This window comes from Mustelus asterias, chromosome 7 (assembly GCF_964213995.1).
Source record: "Mustelus asterias chromosome 7, sMusAst1.hap1.1, whole genome shotgun sequence".
NCBI classification, from domain to species: Eukaryota; Metazoa; Chordata; class Chondrichthyes; order Carcharhiniformes; family Triakidae; genus Mustelus; species Mustelus asterias.
Genome location: NC_135807.1, coordinates 17,156,920 through 17,177,483, shown reverse-complemented (window position 1 = coordinate 17,177,483; position 20,564 = coordinate 17,156,920). Strand labels below are relative to the sequence as shown.

General features: G+C 45.7%; 1 protein-coding gene across 1 annotated transcript in view; it reads right to left on the bottom strand.

Annotated features, from left to right (window-relative positions):
- Positions 1-7,457, bottom strand: part of LOC144495582 (protein APCDD1-like) — a 39,975-nt gene extending 32,518 nt beyond the window's left edge. The window contains exon 1 of the mRNA XM_078215718.1: positions 6,503-7,457. Coding sequence (XP_078071844.1) covers positions 6,503-6,563 — 61 coding nt within the window. The 5' untranslated portion in view covers positions 6,564-7,457. The remainder of the gene's footprint in view (positions 1-6,502) is intronic.
- Positions 7,458-20,564: the final 13,107 nt, after the last annotated feature.

Here is a 20,564-nt window from a genome sequence, read left to right as displayed (position 1 = left end):
TGGCTGCTGTACAGTGCAATGCAAGTTGTGTCTTATGTATATTTACCATAATGCTATAGGAAGGCTTGTCCTCCAAGCAAAACCAGATAGTTGCTGAGTGAAGGGGTGGGGAAATTATAAAATGAAGACCTCCCTTCAAACCCTCACCCCTATGCTTGTCTGCTGAGATTTTCCTCCATTCTGAATTACTACATGCATATAAATGAAGGCGAGAGAACAGGATTTTGGACTTCCCTATCACTGCATTACTGATGGAGGTCAGAGGGATGAGATTTAAAGTTTAAAGTTTATTTTATTAGTGTCACAAATAGGCTTACATTAACACTACAATGAAGTGACTGTGAAAATCCCCTACTCGCCACACTCTGGCACCTGTTCGGGTACACTGAGGGAGAATTTAGCATGGCCAATCCACCTAACCATCATGTCTTTTGGACCGTGGGAGGAAACCGGAGCCCCCGGAGGAAACCCACGCAGACACGGGGAGAATGTGCAGAGTCCGCACAGACAGTGACCCAAGCCAGGAATCGAACCTGGGTCCCTGGCGCTGTGAGGTGCAGTGCTAATCACATGGAGAAGGTCAGAAGCATGAGGGTAGTGACAGTGGGGCTGGGGGTTATAGTGGTGAGAGCTAAGCTAAATGATCCCCTGGTTCAAAAGATAGGAGATCTCCTTCCTGCCTTCATCCACTCCTAACTCTTCGACCTGCCTGCTCCTTTTCAGCTGGGTTCATTCAGAACCTATGAAGAACTTCAGGTCCATGGAATCATAGTGCAGATGGAGACCAATCGGCCCATCAGGTCTACACCACTCGACACTCTGTTAGAGCATCTTACCAAGGTCCTTGTCCCGTAACCCCGCACATTTACCATGGCTAATCCACCTAACCTACACATCCTGGGACACTAAGGGGAAATTTTACCATGGCCAATCCACCTAACCTGCACATCATTGAATTGTGTGAGGAAACCGGTGTACCCAGAGGGAACCCACGCAGACACGGGGAGAATGTGCAAACTTCACACAGACAGTCTGGAATTGAATCCAGGTCCCTGGCACTGTGAGGCAGCAGTGCTAACCACTGTGCCAGCATGCCAACATTGGCTCCCTTTGAAACATCATGGGATACAGGACAAGACTTTATCTTTCCCAATCAGGTGGACTTCTATTGAAGATCAGGGATAATGATATCGTTCTGGCCAAAATCAGCGAATCCCACAACTTCAGAACTTTCTTGAGACTGGCGTTTTTTCTGTTTTCTGTCCCTCACATTTAATGTTACATCATGACTCCTCAACCTCAATTATTCAGTGAGTTGAAACATTCTGCTTCTAATTACCATATCTCATCCTTTCATAATTTAAACCTCAGCCTGGTTCTGTGGAGAAAAGACCCAATTTTCAAGTCTTTCCAGTAATTCTATTTGCTCAGGCAGAACACTATTGAATGTGTCGAATGTCTCTTTAATGTCCCTACGGGCAGCATGGTGGCACAGTGGTTGGCACTGCTGTCTCACAGTACCAGGGACCCGGGTTCAATTCCCAGCTTGGGTCACTGTCTGTGTTTGCACATTCTCCCCGTGTCTGCGTGGGTTTCCTCCGGTTTCCTTCCATACTCTGAAAGAGTAGGTTAGTTGCATTGGCCATGCTAAATTCTCCCTCAGTGTGCCCGAACAGGTGCCGGACTGTGGCGACTAGGGGATTTTCACAGTAACTTCATTGCAGTGTTAATGTAGGCCTACTTGTGACACTAATAAATAAATTATAAACTTTAGTGTGGATCCCGGTGTCCTCAGTGAACTCTTAACTAAGGTCTTTTAAAGGTATTATAAAGGCTCATCATTGTCTTTTATATTCTACATCTTGTGATAAAACTTAGAATATTAGCATTTTTGCAGCCTTTAGGAAAATCTTTAATATCTTGTGGACCTGTATCTCAAAATCCCTGTGTTCCTGAACAACACTGAATCTACGCCCATTTCAGAGTAGAAATTATTGCTGTTAACTTGTTAAACCAAATGAATCATCCCACATTGATTCATTCCCCTATCTTATCAATATTTCTCTACAGTTTCCTTTGGTCTTCTAAATAATCATCCGTGGCTTAATCTGTAAATGTTGTTACCACCCTCTCTGGGCCCATATTGAAATCATTGACATACACAATGAATTGGAAGAATCTCCAAAACTAAACGTGGTGGGACACCCTGTAACCCATTTCCAACCACTGTAAATCTCACAACTAGACATAGCAACATCTCTGCCCTTGTAGACTTGTTTGAGTAAGGACTTATTTTAGGAATTTCATTCTCTTTCCTCCATGACTCCTTTTCTGTCCCAATCATTTATGACTGGTTGAATTTGGTCCTTTCCTTGTCTCCTTAGAGAGTAGTCTTCTCGGATACTTAAACTATTTACCATAGCTAAATTTGCAGATTAGTTTAGTTTATTTAGTTTAGTTTATTTATTAGTGTCACAGGTAGGCTTACACTAACACTGCAATGAAGTTACTGTGAAAATCCCCTAGTCGCCACACTCTGACGCCTGTTCGGGTACACTGAGGGAGAATTTAGCATGGCCAATCCACCTAACCAGCACATCTTTTGGACTGTGGGAGGAAACCGGAGCACCCGGAGGAAACCCACGCAGACACAGGGAGAATGTGCGAACTCTGCACAGACAGTGACCCAAGCCAGGAACTAAACCAGGTTCCTGGCACTGTGAGACAGCAATGTTAACCACTGTGTTGCCCTAGTCTAAATCCAGAGCCTGGAATGAGAGGGAATGAGAATCTTTGGTGATTGTAGGCACACATCACTTCTGTTTAACACTGCATGGAGTATAAACACAGAGCATCGTTGAATCTGGATCCTGGACCATTGGGCATGTTTGAAATTTGCCTTATCACAGCTGAAATGATTAGAGATAAGTGACTCTCTCTTTCATGTCCTCTAAGTATTCAAATCTCTAACTAATGAGTGAGTGTGTTAGCTGATTGTATATTCTGGTTAATGTATATCCTCCTCTTTAAGAGTCCCGGCTATGTTAGACAGGCTCTGGCTGGCTGGACCCCAAACAGCAAGTAGCAATCTCGGATTCATTAACTGCACCAGTAAAGATTTTATTTTGAACCACAGGACTTTACAGCACGGAGAATATTTCCAACCCTCCGTGTGTTTACTTGCACTTTGCTGGAACTATCTAGAACTAATTACACAATTCTGCTCTCTCCTCAAAGCTCTCAGCTTCAAAAATTTATCTGTCTTTCCATAAAAAATGCAGTGGTTTCTGCCACAGCTACTGCCTGTGGCAGAGCAGTACGAGCTCCAAGGAACTACCTTGTAAAGACATTTCTGCCAGCCTCTCTCCTTAGCAACACTTTTCAAATTCATGAGTTCTTGTTGTTGACTTCCCAACCGGAGGATAAAGAAAGAAATATTCTCAGTAGGTAATGCTGTCTTGCTGAATATGATGTGTCTCAGTCAATCAGTTACATTTGAAATAAGCATCCATAACTTGACCATTAGAATGACTTCCAAAGGCACTCCTTAAAATTCACTTCTTTCACCAAGCTTTTGGTCACATCTTGCAGTCTTGTGGCTTAGCATGCACTTCTGACAAATGCCTAAGGGTACATTTTCATTCTAAATGTGCTACACACATGTGTGGGCTGTAGTGGGAGCTTTAGAATCATAGAATCATAATAATAGAATCCCTGCAGTGCAGAAAGAGGCCATTCGGCCCATCAAGCATGCATCGACAACAATCCCACCCATGCCCTATCCCGGTAACACCATGTATTTACCCTGCTAATCTCCCTTACACTAACAGGCAATTTAGCATGGCCAATCCACCTAACCTGCACATCTTTGGACTGTGGGAGGAAACCAGAACATGGGGAGAGCACAGGGTGAATGTGTAAACTCCGCACAGTCACCCGAGGTTGGAATTGAATCCGAGTCCCTGGCACTGTGAGACAGCAGTGCTAAGACTGGGTCACCGCGCCGCTCTTGAAAGCAAGGCTTGTGCTGAGGAGATATGGTCAGAGTTACAGGCTGGAAATGGAGAATGGAGCTCGGAGGTTATGGTGATAGAATGAAAAACTCAGATAGAATGAAGACAGAGGCGATAGCAATCGAGGACAGAAAATGCATATATGCCAGATGATGGAGCGTAGGAAAGCAGAGACTTAGAGGTGAATCTCATTACTCATCCGGCCAATTCCCTCCCCAGACCCTATACAATCTAGTAGAGCCTCCACCACTTATTCCCACACAGGGGAGAAAACTCACCAAGTCTTCACACCCTAAATGTACAGTAAGAAGTCTCACAACACCAGGTTAAAATCCTACCGGTTTATTTGGAATCACGAGTTTTTGGAGCACTGCTCCTTCATCAGGTGAGTGGCTCCACTCACCTGATGAAGGGGCAGCGCTCCAAAAGCTTGTGATTCCAAGTAAACCTGTTGGACTTTAACCTGGTATTGTGAGACTTCTAATTGTACCCATCCCAGTCCAATGGCTTCTCCACATCACCCTAAATAAAACTGCCCGATACATGTATACACATACTCCTCCAGTAATGAACCTCTGAATTTGTGTGTGTATATTGGGGGAATGGTGATTTGATTTTAAAATGAATAAACTACATTTAGATAAATAATTATTAACCCCTTAAAATATTTTATGAAAAATAGTAAATAATTGATAAGTAACATCTTTTTAAAGTCATAGGATCTTGGGAGATAATCCTTTATTCTGGCACCAGTCCAGTTTGTTGACATTTTGAATAAACAAACTGCATTAGGAAGGCAACAGGAGACTGCAAACTGAATTCAAATCCTGATTGAAATTCAGTTAGTGGGACTCTGCAAGAAGCTGTACGTTTCCTGCATTGCTAACATACTCACCAGTGCTTAAACCGTCCGCACATATAACTTTTGCAAAGGGCAAAGAGACAAGTTTGTGTTGACCAAGTGACAATGATGGTGGTATACGATGAAAGTGGGAAGAGTGAGCCGCAAGGAGGATTCCGTTAACGTTTCGGAGTTGTTTTCCTTTGTCATTTCAGAGTGGGGGGGGGGGGGGGGGGGAGGGGGTGGAAAATAATTGTGCAATGGTCTGTTTTTGCTTTAACTTGCTGGAGCAATCATCTTCACGTCAGAGGCGCAGCTTCATTCTCTGCACCAGCCTTGATTTAATTCACTGGTTTGAAGATTTTTTTTTAAAAAAGTTGCTCTGTAATTTCCAACAGATGGGGTTTCTTTTCCCTTCACTTCTCTCTATAATCAGCCTTTCAAATGATTCACAGCTCCAGACTGGTTATATCCTGGGTGAACTTTCTCTATCTCCACAAGGAGAAGCACATTTCTCTCTCGTACCCAGTGGGGAGGGTTTTTTTTCTTGTGTGTGAAGGGCTGTTTGTTGCTAAGTTTCTCTTGTATTGTGGAGACAGATACAGACACGGGGCAAAGGTCAGCGGCTCTTCAATGAATGAAATTGACACGATATTGACAAACTGGGGAGAAGCCACTCTGAGCTTTCAAACCGAACAGGTATTTAACTTCTTGAAAGTCAACGCAAAACATTTCAAACTCCGCCACCTCACCTGCTATTTAAATACATTCCTTAAAAAAACAAAACTAAAAAGACTAAGGCATGTTTTAATTTTACAGAGAACCCGGAACTGTTAAAAAAAATCACTGTAAATAGCCAGTGCAATTAAATAAAAGCCGCACTACCGTACGCTTTAAAAAAATACCTTCACACATGGCCATGAATTTACCCCCCCACTTTTGGGTGTTGGCTCCGATCTTTTTGACAAGTCGGAGGAACTCCGGCTCCGCACTGAGAAGTTGCACATCCCTGGCTAAAGAGCAAGCAGTCATTGAAATTGAGCCCAGAGCTGACTGAGGGAGAGCTGTCCCTGGAAGAATGGGCTAATCAGTAAGATACAGAGTCATTCTGGCCAGTGCTGGCACAGACACTGCCACACTAATGGCACAAGCTGAAGCAGCCTGTTGTCAGCTCCAAGGAACACTCATTCCAAACCTGAAGAAGTTCATTCATTTTTAAGAGTATTGATGGCGCATTGTGTGTGTGTGTGTAACATGCACACACACACACACATACACACGGACATACACACACGTGGACATACACACACATGGACATGCAAGCACACAGACACACTCATATGGACATGCACAAGCGGACACGCACACACATGGACATACACACACATGGACACATGCACACGGTCATATACACACACATGGACAACACACACATGGACACGGGCGTATACACACACATGGACAACACACACAGGGACACGGGCATATACACACACATGGACAACACACACATAGACATGCACATGGATACACGGGCATTACGCACACACGGACACACACACATGGACATCCACGCATATGGACATACGCATACACAGGGTCATATACATACATACACCAGGAAACAAGAGCTGGACAGGTAACTTACCCGGGAGGATCAGGGTCAGCAGCAGGTATCTGCAAAGCAGTGGGGGCCGGTGTAAACCCATCGCTTTCACCTGGTTCCAAGTTCAACTCAATTCCAGATTCGGTTCCTCCGGAGATTTTGCTCAGTCCAAGAGTCAAAAGAGAGCTGCGAATTGTGGTGGAGACTCTGTCCCTCCTCCTGTACTTTAGACACAGCCAGCCCCGGGGCGGAGGCTGGGGGGTGAGATTAAAGAGGGTGATATTTGTCACTCTGTGTGTTCACCCTGACTGCAGCACTCGCCACTGAATCTGCCTCTATCTCTGAGACGCTGCAGCTCCCAGCTGCTTGTGATTCAGTGAAAGCCACCGGCTGGACCCGTGCAGAACTTTCTCTCTCCCGCTCCTTCTCTATATACTTGTTGAAAAGTTTACAAGAAACTGTTGTTTGTGAAAACAAAATGCTGCTGTTGTGGCTGCCAGTCCCCTCACATCTGGGAGAGCGCATCCAGAGTGTTGTTTGGAGTGTTTGGCTGAAGTTATTGCCCTGCTCCGCTGTTCTGAGTCTCTCTCTGTGAGACTCTGTGTGTGTGTGTGTGTTGAGAGGCCTCTCAGTTCTCAAGCACATCAGCACTGGCTGAGGGTCAGGAGGTGGAGACTTTGCTTCTTCAGAACTGCTTCAAAGGCTCGGCTTTATGACGATCAGAAAGTGGTGCGCTCAGAAGGGACTCTTTTTTTATTCCCCATCCAGTTAATTCTCCACGAAGTTTCCTTTCATTGTTATTTTTTAAAGTCCAGTCTAAATCTTAACCCTTTTCAATCACCCAGAAATCTGGTAGCTTCTCGAAGTCGGGTCTTCCGCCCATCCAGCAATGTCTGGCGAGAGGTTAACAAGTCGCCAAAAAATCACAGAATGGTACACAGAAGGAGGCCATTCGGTCCATCGCTCCCAGATTGGAGCTAGTCCCACTCCCTCACCCTTCTCCCCGCTGCATGCTCCTCTTCAGATAAGCTCCCCCGAATCCATTCCGAATAAAACAACTCATCCCCCTCTCATCCCAGAAGTAAATACAGTTATTACTTCTTTACAACTTCAAAGGTAATTTAAATTCAGTCCGCATTACAATTCCCAGAATGACATAAAAGACTAGATGGCAGCAGTGGGTAACTGAGAGACTTTGAGCCAATTTCAAGCCAGATTCAACACACAGTCACACTGCCAATTTCATGTTAATGCAACCCCCCCAGACTGTTCTCCATTAATGTCAATATCACAGCAATCAGGTCCTGATCTAACTCCCCACTCAATCAAACAACAAAAATACCAGCACCAGGAAGTTCCCCTCCAAGCCACCCACCATTCTGACTTGGAACTCTCTCGCCATTGCTTCACTGTGGCTGGGTCAAAACCTGGAATTCCCTCCCTAACAGCACTGTGGGGGTACCTATAGCTCAGTCCCTAGAGCATCAGGCTTTTAATCTGAGGGTTCAAGTCCCTGTTCGGGTGATGCTCTGAGCTTAATAGTTCCTCTCTTGGGCTGCAGAAGCCTACATGGGTGGCACACTGGTTAGCACTGCTGCCTCACAGAACCAGGGACCTGGGTTCGATTCCTGGCTTGGCCCATTGTCCGTGTGGAGTCTGCACGTTCTCCCTGTGTCTGCGTGGGTTTCCTCCGGGTGCTCTGGTTTCCTCCCACAGTCTGAAAGACATGCTGGTTAGGTGCATTGGTCATGCTAAATTCTCCCTCAGTGTAACCGAACAGGCGCTGGAGTGTGGTGACTAGGGGATTTTCACAGTAACTTCATTGCAGTGTTAATGTAAGCCTACTTGTGACATTAATAAATAAACTTAAGCAGTTCAAGAAGGCGGCTCACCACCACCTTCTGAAGGGCAATTAGGGATGGGCAATAACACTGGCCTTGCCAGGAAATGCCACATTCCATGAATGCATTCAAAATTCTTACAGGGCTCCACAGGGTAGAGACAGGAAAGATGTTTCCCCTGGTTGAAGAGCCCAGAACAAGGGGACAAGCCATTTAGGACCAAGCTGAAGAGGGATTTCTTCACTCGGTGGCTGGGTGTTTATGTTCACTCATGGCTGAGTTTGATTGGTTTTGGTTAGAGGAGGGAGTTAAGGATTATGGGGGGGTGGGGATGGGGGGGTGGCGGGGAGATGGGGGTGGTGGGGGCAGACCGGGAAGTGGAGCTGAGATCACAATCAGGTCAGCCATGATCTTATTGAATGGTGGAGCAGACTCGATGGGCTGAGTGGTCTATGCACCTACTAAGCATTTCTACTCCTGGTTCCCAGTAGTGACTACTCCAAAGCCCAAAACGCTTCCTCTTTTTTGTGAGTTTTTTTTTGCATCATGCAAAAATCATGTTCCTGGTAAGATGTAGTGAAAGCAATCTGTCCTGGGCACCCTTTTGTCAGTACAAGGAACGCATTAAAACCATTCCCATTTTCACATTGCGAGAATATTTCTGTGAATGAGATGATAGGAAAAGAAAATGAAAGACATGCGTTTATAAAGCACTTTCCAGAACCACCGGAGGTCAGCCTGTGACGATGCTGTGCCTTTGAGAAATGTATTTTAATCATATTTCTCCGCAGTTTTTTCAAGCAGGACTGGTCTTTTTGTTTTGGTGTCATCGTGTCTGAGCCAGTGTCCTCTAATTGTTGCTGAAGCAATATAATGGCCATCTTGTTTATTTTTAATCTGGGCCTAATGCAGTGTCCTGGAGTTTAATGACCCTTTTGGAATTGTTGAGTGGAGCATGATTGACAGGTCAGGTGCTGCCTTTGGACAGTTTATTCCCACAGGGAAAATCCAACATTTTAGTTTCATTTTTGTCGGACGGTTTGGACCGCAAGCAGAGTTTCTTGTCTCTCTCTCTGTGGAGTGAAACTCCTGCTGTCTGTGAGTTGCGAGCTAGAAACTAGAGGCAAGCAGTGTCTCTATCTTTTTCTCGAGGTGTGCTGAAAATTCCAGGACTTGAAAAGCCTCAGCGTTTTAATTCAACATCCAAAAGACTAAATCACAGCAAGTGTTAAAACGCTGCAAAATCCTGCATCGCGTGAGCATATTCGCTTTCTGTGCCAAGCCTATGTTTGTGGGGGTTGTTTGATTTGGAACAGTGTGTGGTTAGCTGTTAAGGTTTATACAATATTATAGTTGTTCTCTTGTAATTGGTAAAAGTTATGCCGATTTTTCTTATTATAGTTTAACTGTGTTCTTAAATAAACTTTGTTTGATAAAAGCTTCCTAGTGGGTCACTTGAATCATACCTGGAGTGAAACATCTGGGGGGCGATTCTCGCAAAGAAATTCTAAGTATTGGATTCATGTAAAAACTGGAGTAAATCACGCTGGCTTTTTCAGCGGGAGTTTCAAAGTGAATCTCCCACACTCTGCACGGCAGAGCCCACTGGTGTGAATCAGTCCAAAAAGTTGTGGGCAGGGCCTATTCCCGCTGGAAAGGCTGGCAGCATAGCGCGGAATGGGCCACTGCGCATGCACCGATCTGTCAGTGCTGAGATCAGCGCATGTATAGTGGCCCCTGGCTGCCGCCTCCTGGTTGTTGACCAGCCCCGTGATTCCTGCATCACCAGCCCTCCCCCTCCCCACCCACAGCCTGATTGCTGGCCCCCGAACATGCCTGGGCCAGCCTCAACTCACCCCCCGCCCACCCCTGCAGCGCTGATCTCCAGACCCTCCAATCTCCCCCTTCCCCGGCAGCCCCAAACCCCACCCCCGCAGTCCCGACCCCCTCAGCACGCTGCCCCCCCCAGCCCGATGCCCAGCCCAGATTGCTGGCCTCCCTCCCTCTGCCACTCAACCCAAAATGACACACCTAACCCCACACCCCCACAGATTGCTGACCAGAGGCCCTGGCCCCATTAGGACCCATCCCTGTTAGGCCCAGCCCCCTTGGCACTGCCTGATGCCCGATGGGCAGTGCCAAGATGCCCTCCGGGCATTGACACTTTAGGCCTTGGGCAGTGCCAGGGAGCCCAGGTTGGCACTGCCAAGGTGGCAATGCCCAGAGGGCACACCCCCAGCTCTCGACCCTCTGGGGTGGCCTCGATTACCCCCCTCCCTTCACTCTAGCGAGGTCGGGCCGCCAACTCCCTGCAAGACCGGAGCTATACTACAGCCCGCTGGAGTGAACCACTCCTGGTTGGAGTGGGGCGAGGGGTGGGTGGGGGGGGCGGTGAGAGGAGAGAGAGAGGCTAGCAAGCCCGGAGATTTCAGTCCCAGGCCCACGAATGGGATTTAAATTACATTAAAACGAGGGCCTACATACATTATGCAGCTCTGTGCCGATTTCCGGTGCAGAGCCGATGGTGCCGGAAATCCAGCAGTCAGAGACGTGCGGAGACAATGGTGCCCAGCGGGGAGCCCGAGAAATGGCCTCCGCTACAGTTTCTCGGCCCGCTGCATTACAAAAGCAGTGCAGTGGGCTGGGAGAATCACACCTCCCCCACAACCCCTTATGCTTACCCGTGCCAAATTCAAAGTACAAAACTTATGGTTCAGGCTGATTTCACAAAATACCTTGGAGTTTCTGGCCTGGATCATAATAAGCCAATGATGTTCTTCTCAATGTGTGGTTGCCGTTGTAATGTAGGCAACATTGGTGACAGCAGATATGTGCATAGCTAACTGCCACAAACAACAATGTAATAACAACCATATCATCTGTTTTTGTGATATCGATTGAGGGATAAATATTGGCCTTGGCCAGGACACCACTCCCCTCCTCTTTTTTGAAACAGTGCCTTGGGGTCTTTTGCATCTACCAAGCAGGCAAATCGGGCCTGGGTTTAATGTCTCAAAGACAGCACCTCTAACAGTGCAGTGGTTTCCCCAAGCGCTGCACTAGGGTGTCTGCTTTGATTTTTGCACCCAAGACCTGTGCTGGAATTCTACCGCCCGCTCGCCATGGAATCGGGGTAGGCAAGGTACGGACAACAGAAATGTCCATTGGCCTCGGTGGGAATTTCCGGTCTCACTTGAGCGAGGCTGTAAAATCCCACCCCTGGAGAACCTTGTGATTCAGAGACAAGAGTGCGACCAATGAGCCATGGCAGATGTGCGGGTTAGGTTGATTGGCCAGGTTAAAAATTGCCCCTGAGAGTCCTGGGATGTGTAGGTTAGAGGGATTAGCGGGTAAATATGTGGGGGTAGGGCTTGGGTGGGATTGTGGTCGGTGCAGACTCGATGGGCCGAATGGCCTCCTTCTGCACTGTAGGGTTTCTATGATTCTATGATTCTATGTTAAGCCAAACCTGTCTGCCCTGCCATCTCAGGTAAACATTAAAAACTCCCACGGTACTGATTGAAGAAGGGTAGAGGAATTCTCCCTATTGTCTTGGCCAATATTTATCCCTTAATCAACATTATCTGGTTATTATCTTGTTGCTGGGTGTGTACAATTGGTGGCTCTGTTTTCTACATTGCAATAGTGACCACACTCCAGAAAAGTAGGAGTTGGTTTAGCTCAGTTGGATGGACAACTGGCTAATGATACAAAGTGATACCAAAGTTTAGGTTCAGTTCCCATACAGGCTGAGGTTATTCATTAAGGGCCTTGCCTTCTCAACATTGCTCCTTGCCTGAGGTGTGACGATCCTCAGGTTAAATCATCTGCGGCTATGGCTAATTTACCTTTTACACTCCTAAAGTACTTAATTGGCTGTAAAGTGATTTGGGACATTTTGAGGTTACGAAAAGCTCTGAATCAATCCAACTCGTTCTTTCATTCTTTCACTGATGTAATATTTACAGTCACAAACTCACATCTGCATACATATCAGTGCAGCTCCAAAGAAGGGACTACCAGAAGTGACAGGGAAATGGGGACACTACCACTTCCACTCCATCCATTTCAGTAACATTGACCCAACCCAACATTAGTCAAAGACAATGTAGGGCAGCTCCTGAATATCCCCATCTAACTATCTTTCCCATTACCATTGCCATCATTAAGAAAACATCTGCCTCAGTTGTGTAACACCACTCTAGTGCATATTGAAAAATTACACTCCCTGGAATGGACAGGAGCACATGTAGTTTATTAAATGATGAGGAGAGGTTTTGTGAGTGAAAGCCTTTTTCATCAGTGTAATGAATCAACCATTTCAATTCTCCCCATTGTCAGTTTGCTGTGTCGGGATCATTTTGAATGAAAATTGAGGTTGCACTTGCAAATTGAAATAGCAAAAGAGTCATTCCTGGGATATGGACATCACTGACAAGGCCAGGATTTGTTGTCCATCCCTAATTTCCCTTGAAGTGAATGACTTGCTAGGCCATTTCAGATATCTCAGAGTGCAGTTAAAAGTCAACCACATTGCTGTGGGTCTGGAGTCACATGTAGGTCAGATCAAGTAAAGACGGCAGATTTCCTTCCCTCAAGGGCATTAGTGAACCAGATGGGTTTTTACAACAATCGACAATGGGCATTGTTTGACTTTTAATTCCAAATGTTTTATTGGATTCAGATTTCACCAATTCGAACCCGGGTCCTTAGGACATTATCCTGGATCTCTTGATTTAGGTCCAGCGAATAATACCACTTCCACATCTCCAATAATATAGACATAGAACACATGGAAATGCTAGATTTACAGCCACTGGGAGGAGAAATCCCACCATCTAATAAATGTCATGTCAAACTGGGATATGTGACCATTATCTCTATGTTCCATAACATATCAATCACCTCCAGTGCAGATAAAGGATACATGGAGAACGGTGAATAACTGAGCAGAATGTGGTGGATTACCCAAGAGTGTTGCAATTATAATTTTTGTTAGATATAGCCAAACTGGCTTAATCTCTGTAAAATGCAAGGTTGCAAGGGGAAATGTGTAATGCCTTATGTAAATCTCTTTAAAAAGGAGCAAAAGCAGCTCGAAATATATGTGAACTTCACTTTAGCATCTACGTCGTTTGTTAAAAAGATTGTGTAACTGGGTGTGGACAATTTGCAGACTATTAAACCTTTCTTGTTCCAAGCTGATTTTTTAAAACTTCAATCCCTGGCTCAGTGGACTACCAACTATGAATTAAGGGCGGCACGGTGGCACGGTGTTAGCACTGCTGCCTCACAACGCCGGGGACCTGAGTTTGATTCCTTGCTTGGGTCACTGTCTGTGTGGAGTTTGCACGTTCTCCCTGTGTCTGCGTGGGTTTCCTCTGAGTGCTCTGGTTTCCTCCCACTTTGGGCTGTGGGAGGAAAGCAGAGCATCCGGAGGAAACCCACGCAGACACAGGGAGAAAGTGCAAACTCCACACAGACAGTGACCCAAGCCAGGAATAAAACCCAGGTCCCTGGTGCTGTGAGGCAGCAGTGCTAACACAGTGCCGCCCCTAGAATGTCTTGCTATTTTCCCCTGTCTTCAGCCAGTGACTCTCAGGTATGAGAATCTGGGGCCTTCATGCTATGCTTGCAAGCATCCTTGAAGTAGAGCTTTGGGTATCCTTTTGGTCACCTGACTCTGGCTAGCTCTCCCTACAGTAGGTCCTTAGATATATGCAACCATCTTCTATCCTGCAGACGTGCCCGAGCCAATGGAGCCGCCTCTGTTTAATGAGTGCAAACAGACTTGGGGGCTCTGCCTTTAGGAGGATTGCTGCATTCATGTTTGTGTCCCTGATATACCCACAAAACACCGCAGGTAACGAGGATGGCAATTGCTGAGCTCCTTTTTCTGGTTGCTGGAGGTTGTTCATGTTTTGCCATCACACAGCAAGGTGCTGAGAACACAGGCCTTAGAAACCATCAGCTTGGTCCCAATGTTCAACTTGATATGATTCCATGTCTGTTTTGTGAATGAGCCAGAGGTAGTGGCTGCTTTCTCTATGTGTGCTTCAAGTTCTGCACCAAGGGACAGATTGCCTAACACTGTGGACCTGAGGTAGCAGAATTTGCTAAATACTTAGAATCCCTGCAGTTCAGAAGGTGGCTATTCGGCCCATTGAGTCTGCACCGACCACAATCCCACCTAGGCCCTATTCCCTTAACCCCACATATTTACCCTGCTAATCCCCTGACACTAGGGTCAATTTAGCATGGCTAATAAACCTAACCCGCACATCTTTGGACTGTGGAAGGAAACCGGAACACCCGGAGGAAACCCAGGCAGACACGGAGAGAACACGCAGATTCCACACAGACAGTGACCCGAGGCTGGAATTGAACCCAGCTCCCTGGCACTGTGAGGCAACAATGCTAACCACTGTGCCACCCCACTGGGGTTTTTTAAAAATTCAATTGTGGGACATGGGCATCGCTGGTTGACCAGCATTTATTGCTCATCCCTAGTTGCTCTTGGACTGAATGGCTTGCTAGGCCATTTCAAAGAGCAATTGAGAGTCAACCACATTGCTGTGGTTCTGGAGTCACATATAGGCCAGACCAAGTAACGATGGCAGGTTCCCTTCCCTAAAGGACATTAGTGAACCAGATGGGTATTTCCGACAATCGACAGTGATCATCAGTAGATTCTGAATTCCAGATACTTGATATTTAGTGTGGTTAGGGGTGGAAATGCAACACTTGTCCCAGGTCCACAGTTTTCTTGATGCATATAGCCAGGGAGAGCAATTTACAGGTGTGGGAGTCTTTGTAGTTGAGTTTCCATGTGGGCAACTAGTGCAGCGTCATCAGCACAGAGGAGTTCTCTGATCAGGATAACATGTGTTTTTATCTTCGTTTTTAGCCTTGATAAATTGTAGAGCTTGTAGCCTGACCAGGCGTGCAGGCATCTCCTGCTATATCTGCAAGGAAGGCAAACGTCGGGAGCCTGGAGAAGATGTTGCCATGCTTGGACACTTTCACTCCACTCTGCACTCTGTAACTGTGCAAGCAAAACCATTAAATTGTACCACTGTCGCTGTCACAGCAACTGAGACTGAGAAGCTCCAAGGAACAGTCAATATTCCCCAAAATCTATTCCATTGATGGTGTCGAATGCCTTAATGAGATTTATGAAAGTAAAGTAAAGAGGACCATCCTGTTCCCTACACTTCTCCCTGCACTGGTGTATGGAGAAAATCATGTCCTCAGTTGATCTGGCAGCACAGAAACCGCACTGTGCTTCTGAGAATATTCACTCTGCAAGTAGATGCAACTGTTGAAGTGTGACCTTCGCAAAGACCTTCCCCATGATGCTAAGGAGTGAGATGTCTTCGTAGTTTTTATTTTTTATTTTATTTATTAGTGTCACAAGTAGGCTTACATTAACACTGCAATGAAGTTACTGTGAAAATCCCCTAGTCGCCACACTTTGGCGCCTGTTCGGGTACACTGAGGGAGAATTCAGCATGGCCAATGCAGTTAACCAGCATGTCTTTCAGACTGTGGGAGGAAATCGGAGCACCCGGAGGAAACCCACGCAGAGACGGGGAGAACATGCAGACTCCGCACAGACAGTGACCTAAGCCAGGAATCAAACTTGGGTCTCTGGCGCTGTGAGTCGGGAGTGCGAATCACTGTGCCATCGCGCCGCCCTGCTGTTGCAGTCTCCTCTGTCACATTTGTTTTTTAAATAGTGTGATGATTTTTGCATCACCATCTCCTGTGGAACAAATCCTATCTTCCAGCAGAGATGGAGAAGGTCTTAAAGGTGCAGCAATAGATAGGACTTTCTGTGGTGAGCCATTGAGCTAGGATTCCTTCCTTGCTGGGGGTCTTTCTGTTTGCTAAGCCTTTGGCCAAAGCACCAAATTCAAAATCCCTGTCTTCATTTATAAATCTCTCTATGGCCTCACTCACCAATTTTCTTTGGCCAAACAATGAGGATTGCAAGGCGATATGATAGGGGCCTTTAAACTTTTGAAAGGATGGGACAGGGTTGATCAATCAGACTGTTAGCTGTAGTTGGGAGTGAGGGTGGGAGCTCTAGAATGAAGGGCCAATAAATACAAGATCAAATGAAAGGGATTTCTAATGAAGAGCAAGAGAAACTCCTTTACACAGGGTAGCAAAGCTGTGGAATTCACTTCCTGGGTTAGTGGCTGAAGCAGATTCAATGTGAAGGACCAAGATTTACCATAGAATCCCTATGGTACAGAAGGAGGCCATTCGGCTCATCGAGCCTGCACCGACAACAATCCCGACCAGGCCCTTTCCCTGTAACCCACCATATTTACCCTGCTAGTCCCCCTGGGGCAATTTAGCATGGCCAAGCATGGATGATGGAGAAGGTGAAAGAGATTTCGGGTAAATGTGATGGAAACTATTTGCTTGCTTGGAGGGTAAATGCAGACAAGGACTGATCAGGCTGAATGGCCTGTTTCTGTGTTATAACTACAATGTACCTCCTGCAGAATGACATTCCAGTCCATGGCCTATGGTTTTTTTGCATCCTTTCCCTCTCCTGACATTTATAATTTTGTGGCAGACAATTTGGTGTCTCACTCCCACAGGGTGGAACGAACACCTGAAATATCTTCAACTTCCTTCATTCCTTTCCATCTTCAGGAGCCTCTTGAAAGTTCTACAGTTTCAAAGAACAAAGAACAAAGAACAGTACAGCACAGGAAACAGGCCCTTCGGCCCTCCAAGCCTGTGCCGCTCCTTGGTCCAACTAGACCAATCGTTTGTATCCCTCCATTCCCAGGCTGCTCATGTGACTATCCAGGTAAGTCTTAAATGATGTCAGCGTGTCTGCCTCCACCACCCTACTTGGCAGCGCATTCCAGGCCCCCACCACCCTCTGTGTAAAAAACGTCCCTCTGATGTCTGAGTTATACTTCGCCCCTCTCAGCTTGAGCCCGTGACCCCTCGTGATCGTCACCTCCGACCTGGGAAAAAGCTTCCCACTGTTCACCCTATCTATACCCTTCATAATCTTGTACACCTCTATTAGATCTCCCCTCATTCTCCGTCTTTCCAAGGAGAACAACCCCAGTCTACCCAATCTCTCCTCATAGCTAAGAGCCTCCATACCAGGCAGCATTCTGGTAAACCTTCTCTGCACTCTCTCCAATGCCTCCACGTCCTTCTGGTAGTGCGGCGACCAGAACTGGACGCAGTACTCCAAATGTGGCCTAACCAGCGTTCTATACAGCTGCATCATCAGACTCCAGCTTTTATACTCTATACCCCGTCCTATAAAGGCAAGCATACCATATGCCTTCTTCACCACCTTCTCCACCTGTGTTGCCACCTTCAAGGATTTGTGGACTTGCACACCTAGGTCCCTCTGTGTTTCTATACTCCTGATGACTCTGCCATTTATTGTATAACTCCTCCCTACATTATTTCTTCCAAAATGCATCACTTTCCAATGATAATTTTGGTTATCCTCTGTAGTTCTACCATACTTAGTCTGTTCTCCCCTGTATGAAGTAATTTGGAATTTTCTTTTATTAAGATGCTATAAAAATCCAAGTTTGTTTTTCCCCCCAAATAAACTTTATTCATAAAATTTGTAAAAGTACATTACAAAGCTTTCAATTTTTAAAAATTAATTCGTGGGACATGGGCATCGCTGACTGGCCAACATTTATTGTCCATCCCTAGTTGCCCTTGGAGGGCAGTTGAGAGTCAACCACATTGCTCTGGCTCTGGAGTCAGACCAAGTAAGGACAGCAGATTTCCTCTCCTAAAGGACATTAGTGAACCAGATGGGTTCTTCCAACAATCGACAATGGTTTCATGGTCACCAGTTGATTCTTAATTCCAGATATCTTTAATTGAATTCAAATTCCACCACCTGCCATGGTGGGATTTGAACCCGGGTCTCCAAAGCATTAGCTGAGTTTCTGGATTAACACTCTAGCCATAATACCACTAGGCCATCGTCTCCCCTATAAATTGAATTGAATATTACAGAAAGTGTGCTAAAATTCATCCTGTATCCATGCAGCATATTGCACCGTAAGGTGCCTCCATACAATTTCAATATCCTTGATATTTACAATATGTATTCCATGTCAGGCACACAGCTGAGGTATTTTACACGGTGTCCAGCCCCTCACTGTACTATGGCTGACAGGCTTTAAACAGGGATCATTTCCCTTTGATAATGGCTCTGCCCTAAGCCCTCAGTCTTCAGATCCCTCCCTAAATCTTTAAGAACATATGTAAAAGGAGCAGGCATAGACTATATAGCCCATCAGGTTTGCTCTGCCATTCGATACCATCATGGCAGGTCTTGGGCTTCAATTCCATTGTCCCGCCTGCTTCCCATATCCCAGAGAAACCAACAATCTGTTCATCCCAGCCTTAAATATATTCAACGATGGAGCATCCACAACCCTCTGGGGTAGGGAATTTCAAAGATTCACAATCCTTTAAGTGAAGAAATTCCTCATCTCAGTTCTAAATGATCAACCTCTCATCCTGAAACTAGACCCCTGTGTTTTAGATTCCCCAACCAGTAGAAACAATCTCTCAGCATCCACCCTATCAAGCCCCTTCACAATTTTGTAGGTTCCAATGAGATTGCCTCGCATTCATCTAAACACCAGAGAACTAAGCCCAACTCCCTCAACTTCCCATCTTAGGACAACCCCCTCAATTCAGGCACTGAAACTGCACACAATATTGTAGATAAAACCCAGTAAAACTTCTTTATTCTTATGCTCCTATCCCCTTGCAATAAAGGCCAACATGCCATTTTCCTTTCTAATTGCTTTCTGTACCTTCATGCTAACATTCTGCATTCCCACGTTTCTTTGGACATCAACACTTACAAATTTCTCACTTTTTAAACAATATTCTGCTTTTTTATTCTTGTGACCAAAGTGAATAAGTTTACACTCTCCTATATCATATTCATTTGTCATCTTTTGTTCACTCATCTCATCTGTTTATATCTCTCTGCAGCCTCTCTGTGTCCACCCCACAGCTTATCTTTCCACCTAGTTTGGTACTATCAGCAAACAGTACTCTTTGCCTCTTCATCAAAGTCATGAATATACACTGAAAATAGCTGGGGCTCCAACACTGATCCTTGTGGCACTCCACCATCCACTGCCTGCCATTTTGAAAAAAGTCCCATTTACGCCCTGTTTTCTATTCTTTCATGCTAATATATTACCGCCACTTCATGAGCCCTTATCTTTCCTATTAACCTTCTGCGCAGCACCTTATTGAATGCCTTTTGGAAATCAAGGTATACTACATTTACTGATTCCTCCTATCTACCCTCCTTCCTCATACAAACACCAATAAATTTGTCAAACAGGGTTCCCTTTGGTAAAACCTTGTTGACTCGCTCGAATCATATTGTGCTTTTCTGAATACATAGGTGTGACTTTGTTAATAATAGATTCCAACATTTTCCCAACAAGTAATGTTAGACTAACTGACCCATAGATCACTGTTTTCTCTCTCTCTTCTTTCTTGAAAAATGATGTAACATTTGTCAACTTCCAATCTAGTGGGACCATTTCAGATCTAAGGAAAATCATCGCTGGAGTATCTACTATCTGTGCAATCCTTTTAGAACCTTAGGGTGTAGGTCACCCGGGGATCTGTTAGATTTTAGCCCCTTAAGTTTTTCTTATACTTTATCTCTGCTGCTATTAATTTCCCTGATTTCTTCACTCTTGGTTAGGCCACATTTGAAGTATTGAGTGCAATTCTGGTCACCACACTACCAGAAGGATGTGGAAGCTTTGGAGAGAGTGTAAAGAAGGTTCACCAGGATGTTGCCTGGTCTTGAGGGTGTTGGCTATGAGGTTGAATAAATTGTTTTCACTGGAAAGATGGAGGCTGAGGGGAGACCTGATACAGGTCTACAAAATTATGAGAAGCATAGACAGGGTGGATAGTCAGAGGCTTTTTCCCAGAGTGGAAGTGTCAATTACAAGGGGGCACAAGTTCAAGGTAAAAGGGGGAAAGTTTAAGGGAGATGAGCGGGGGAAATTTTTCATGCAGTGAGTGGTGGGTGCCTGGAATGTGCTATGTTCCAGGAGGTGGAGGAAGCAGGCACATTAGTAACATCTAAGAGGCATCTGGGTGGGAACATGACCAGGGAGGGAATAGAGGGATATGGACCAAGCAAGGGCAGAAGGTTTTTTTTTCGGGCATCATGATTGGCACAGGCTTGGAGGGCCAAAGGG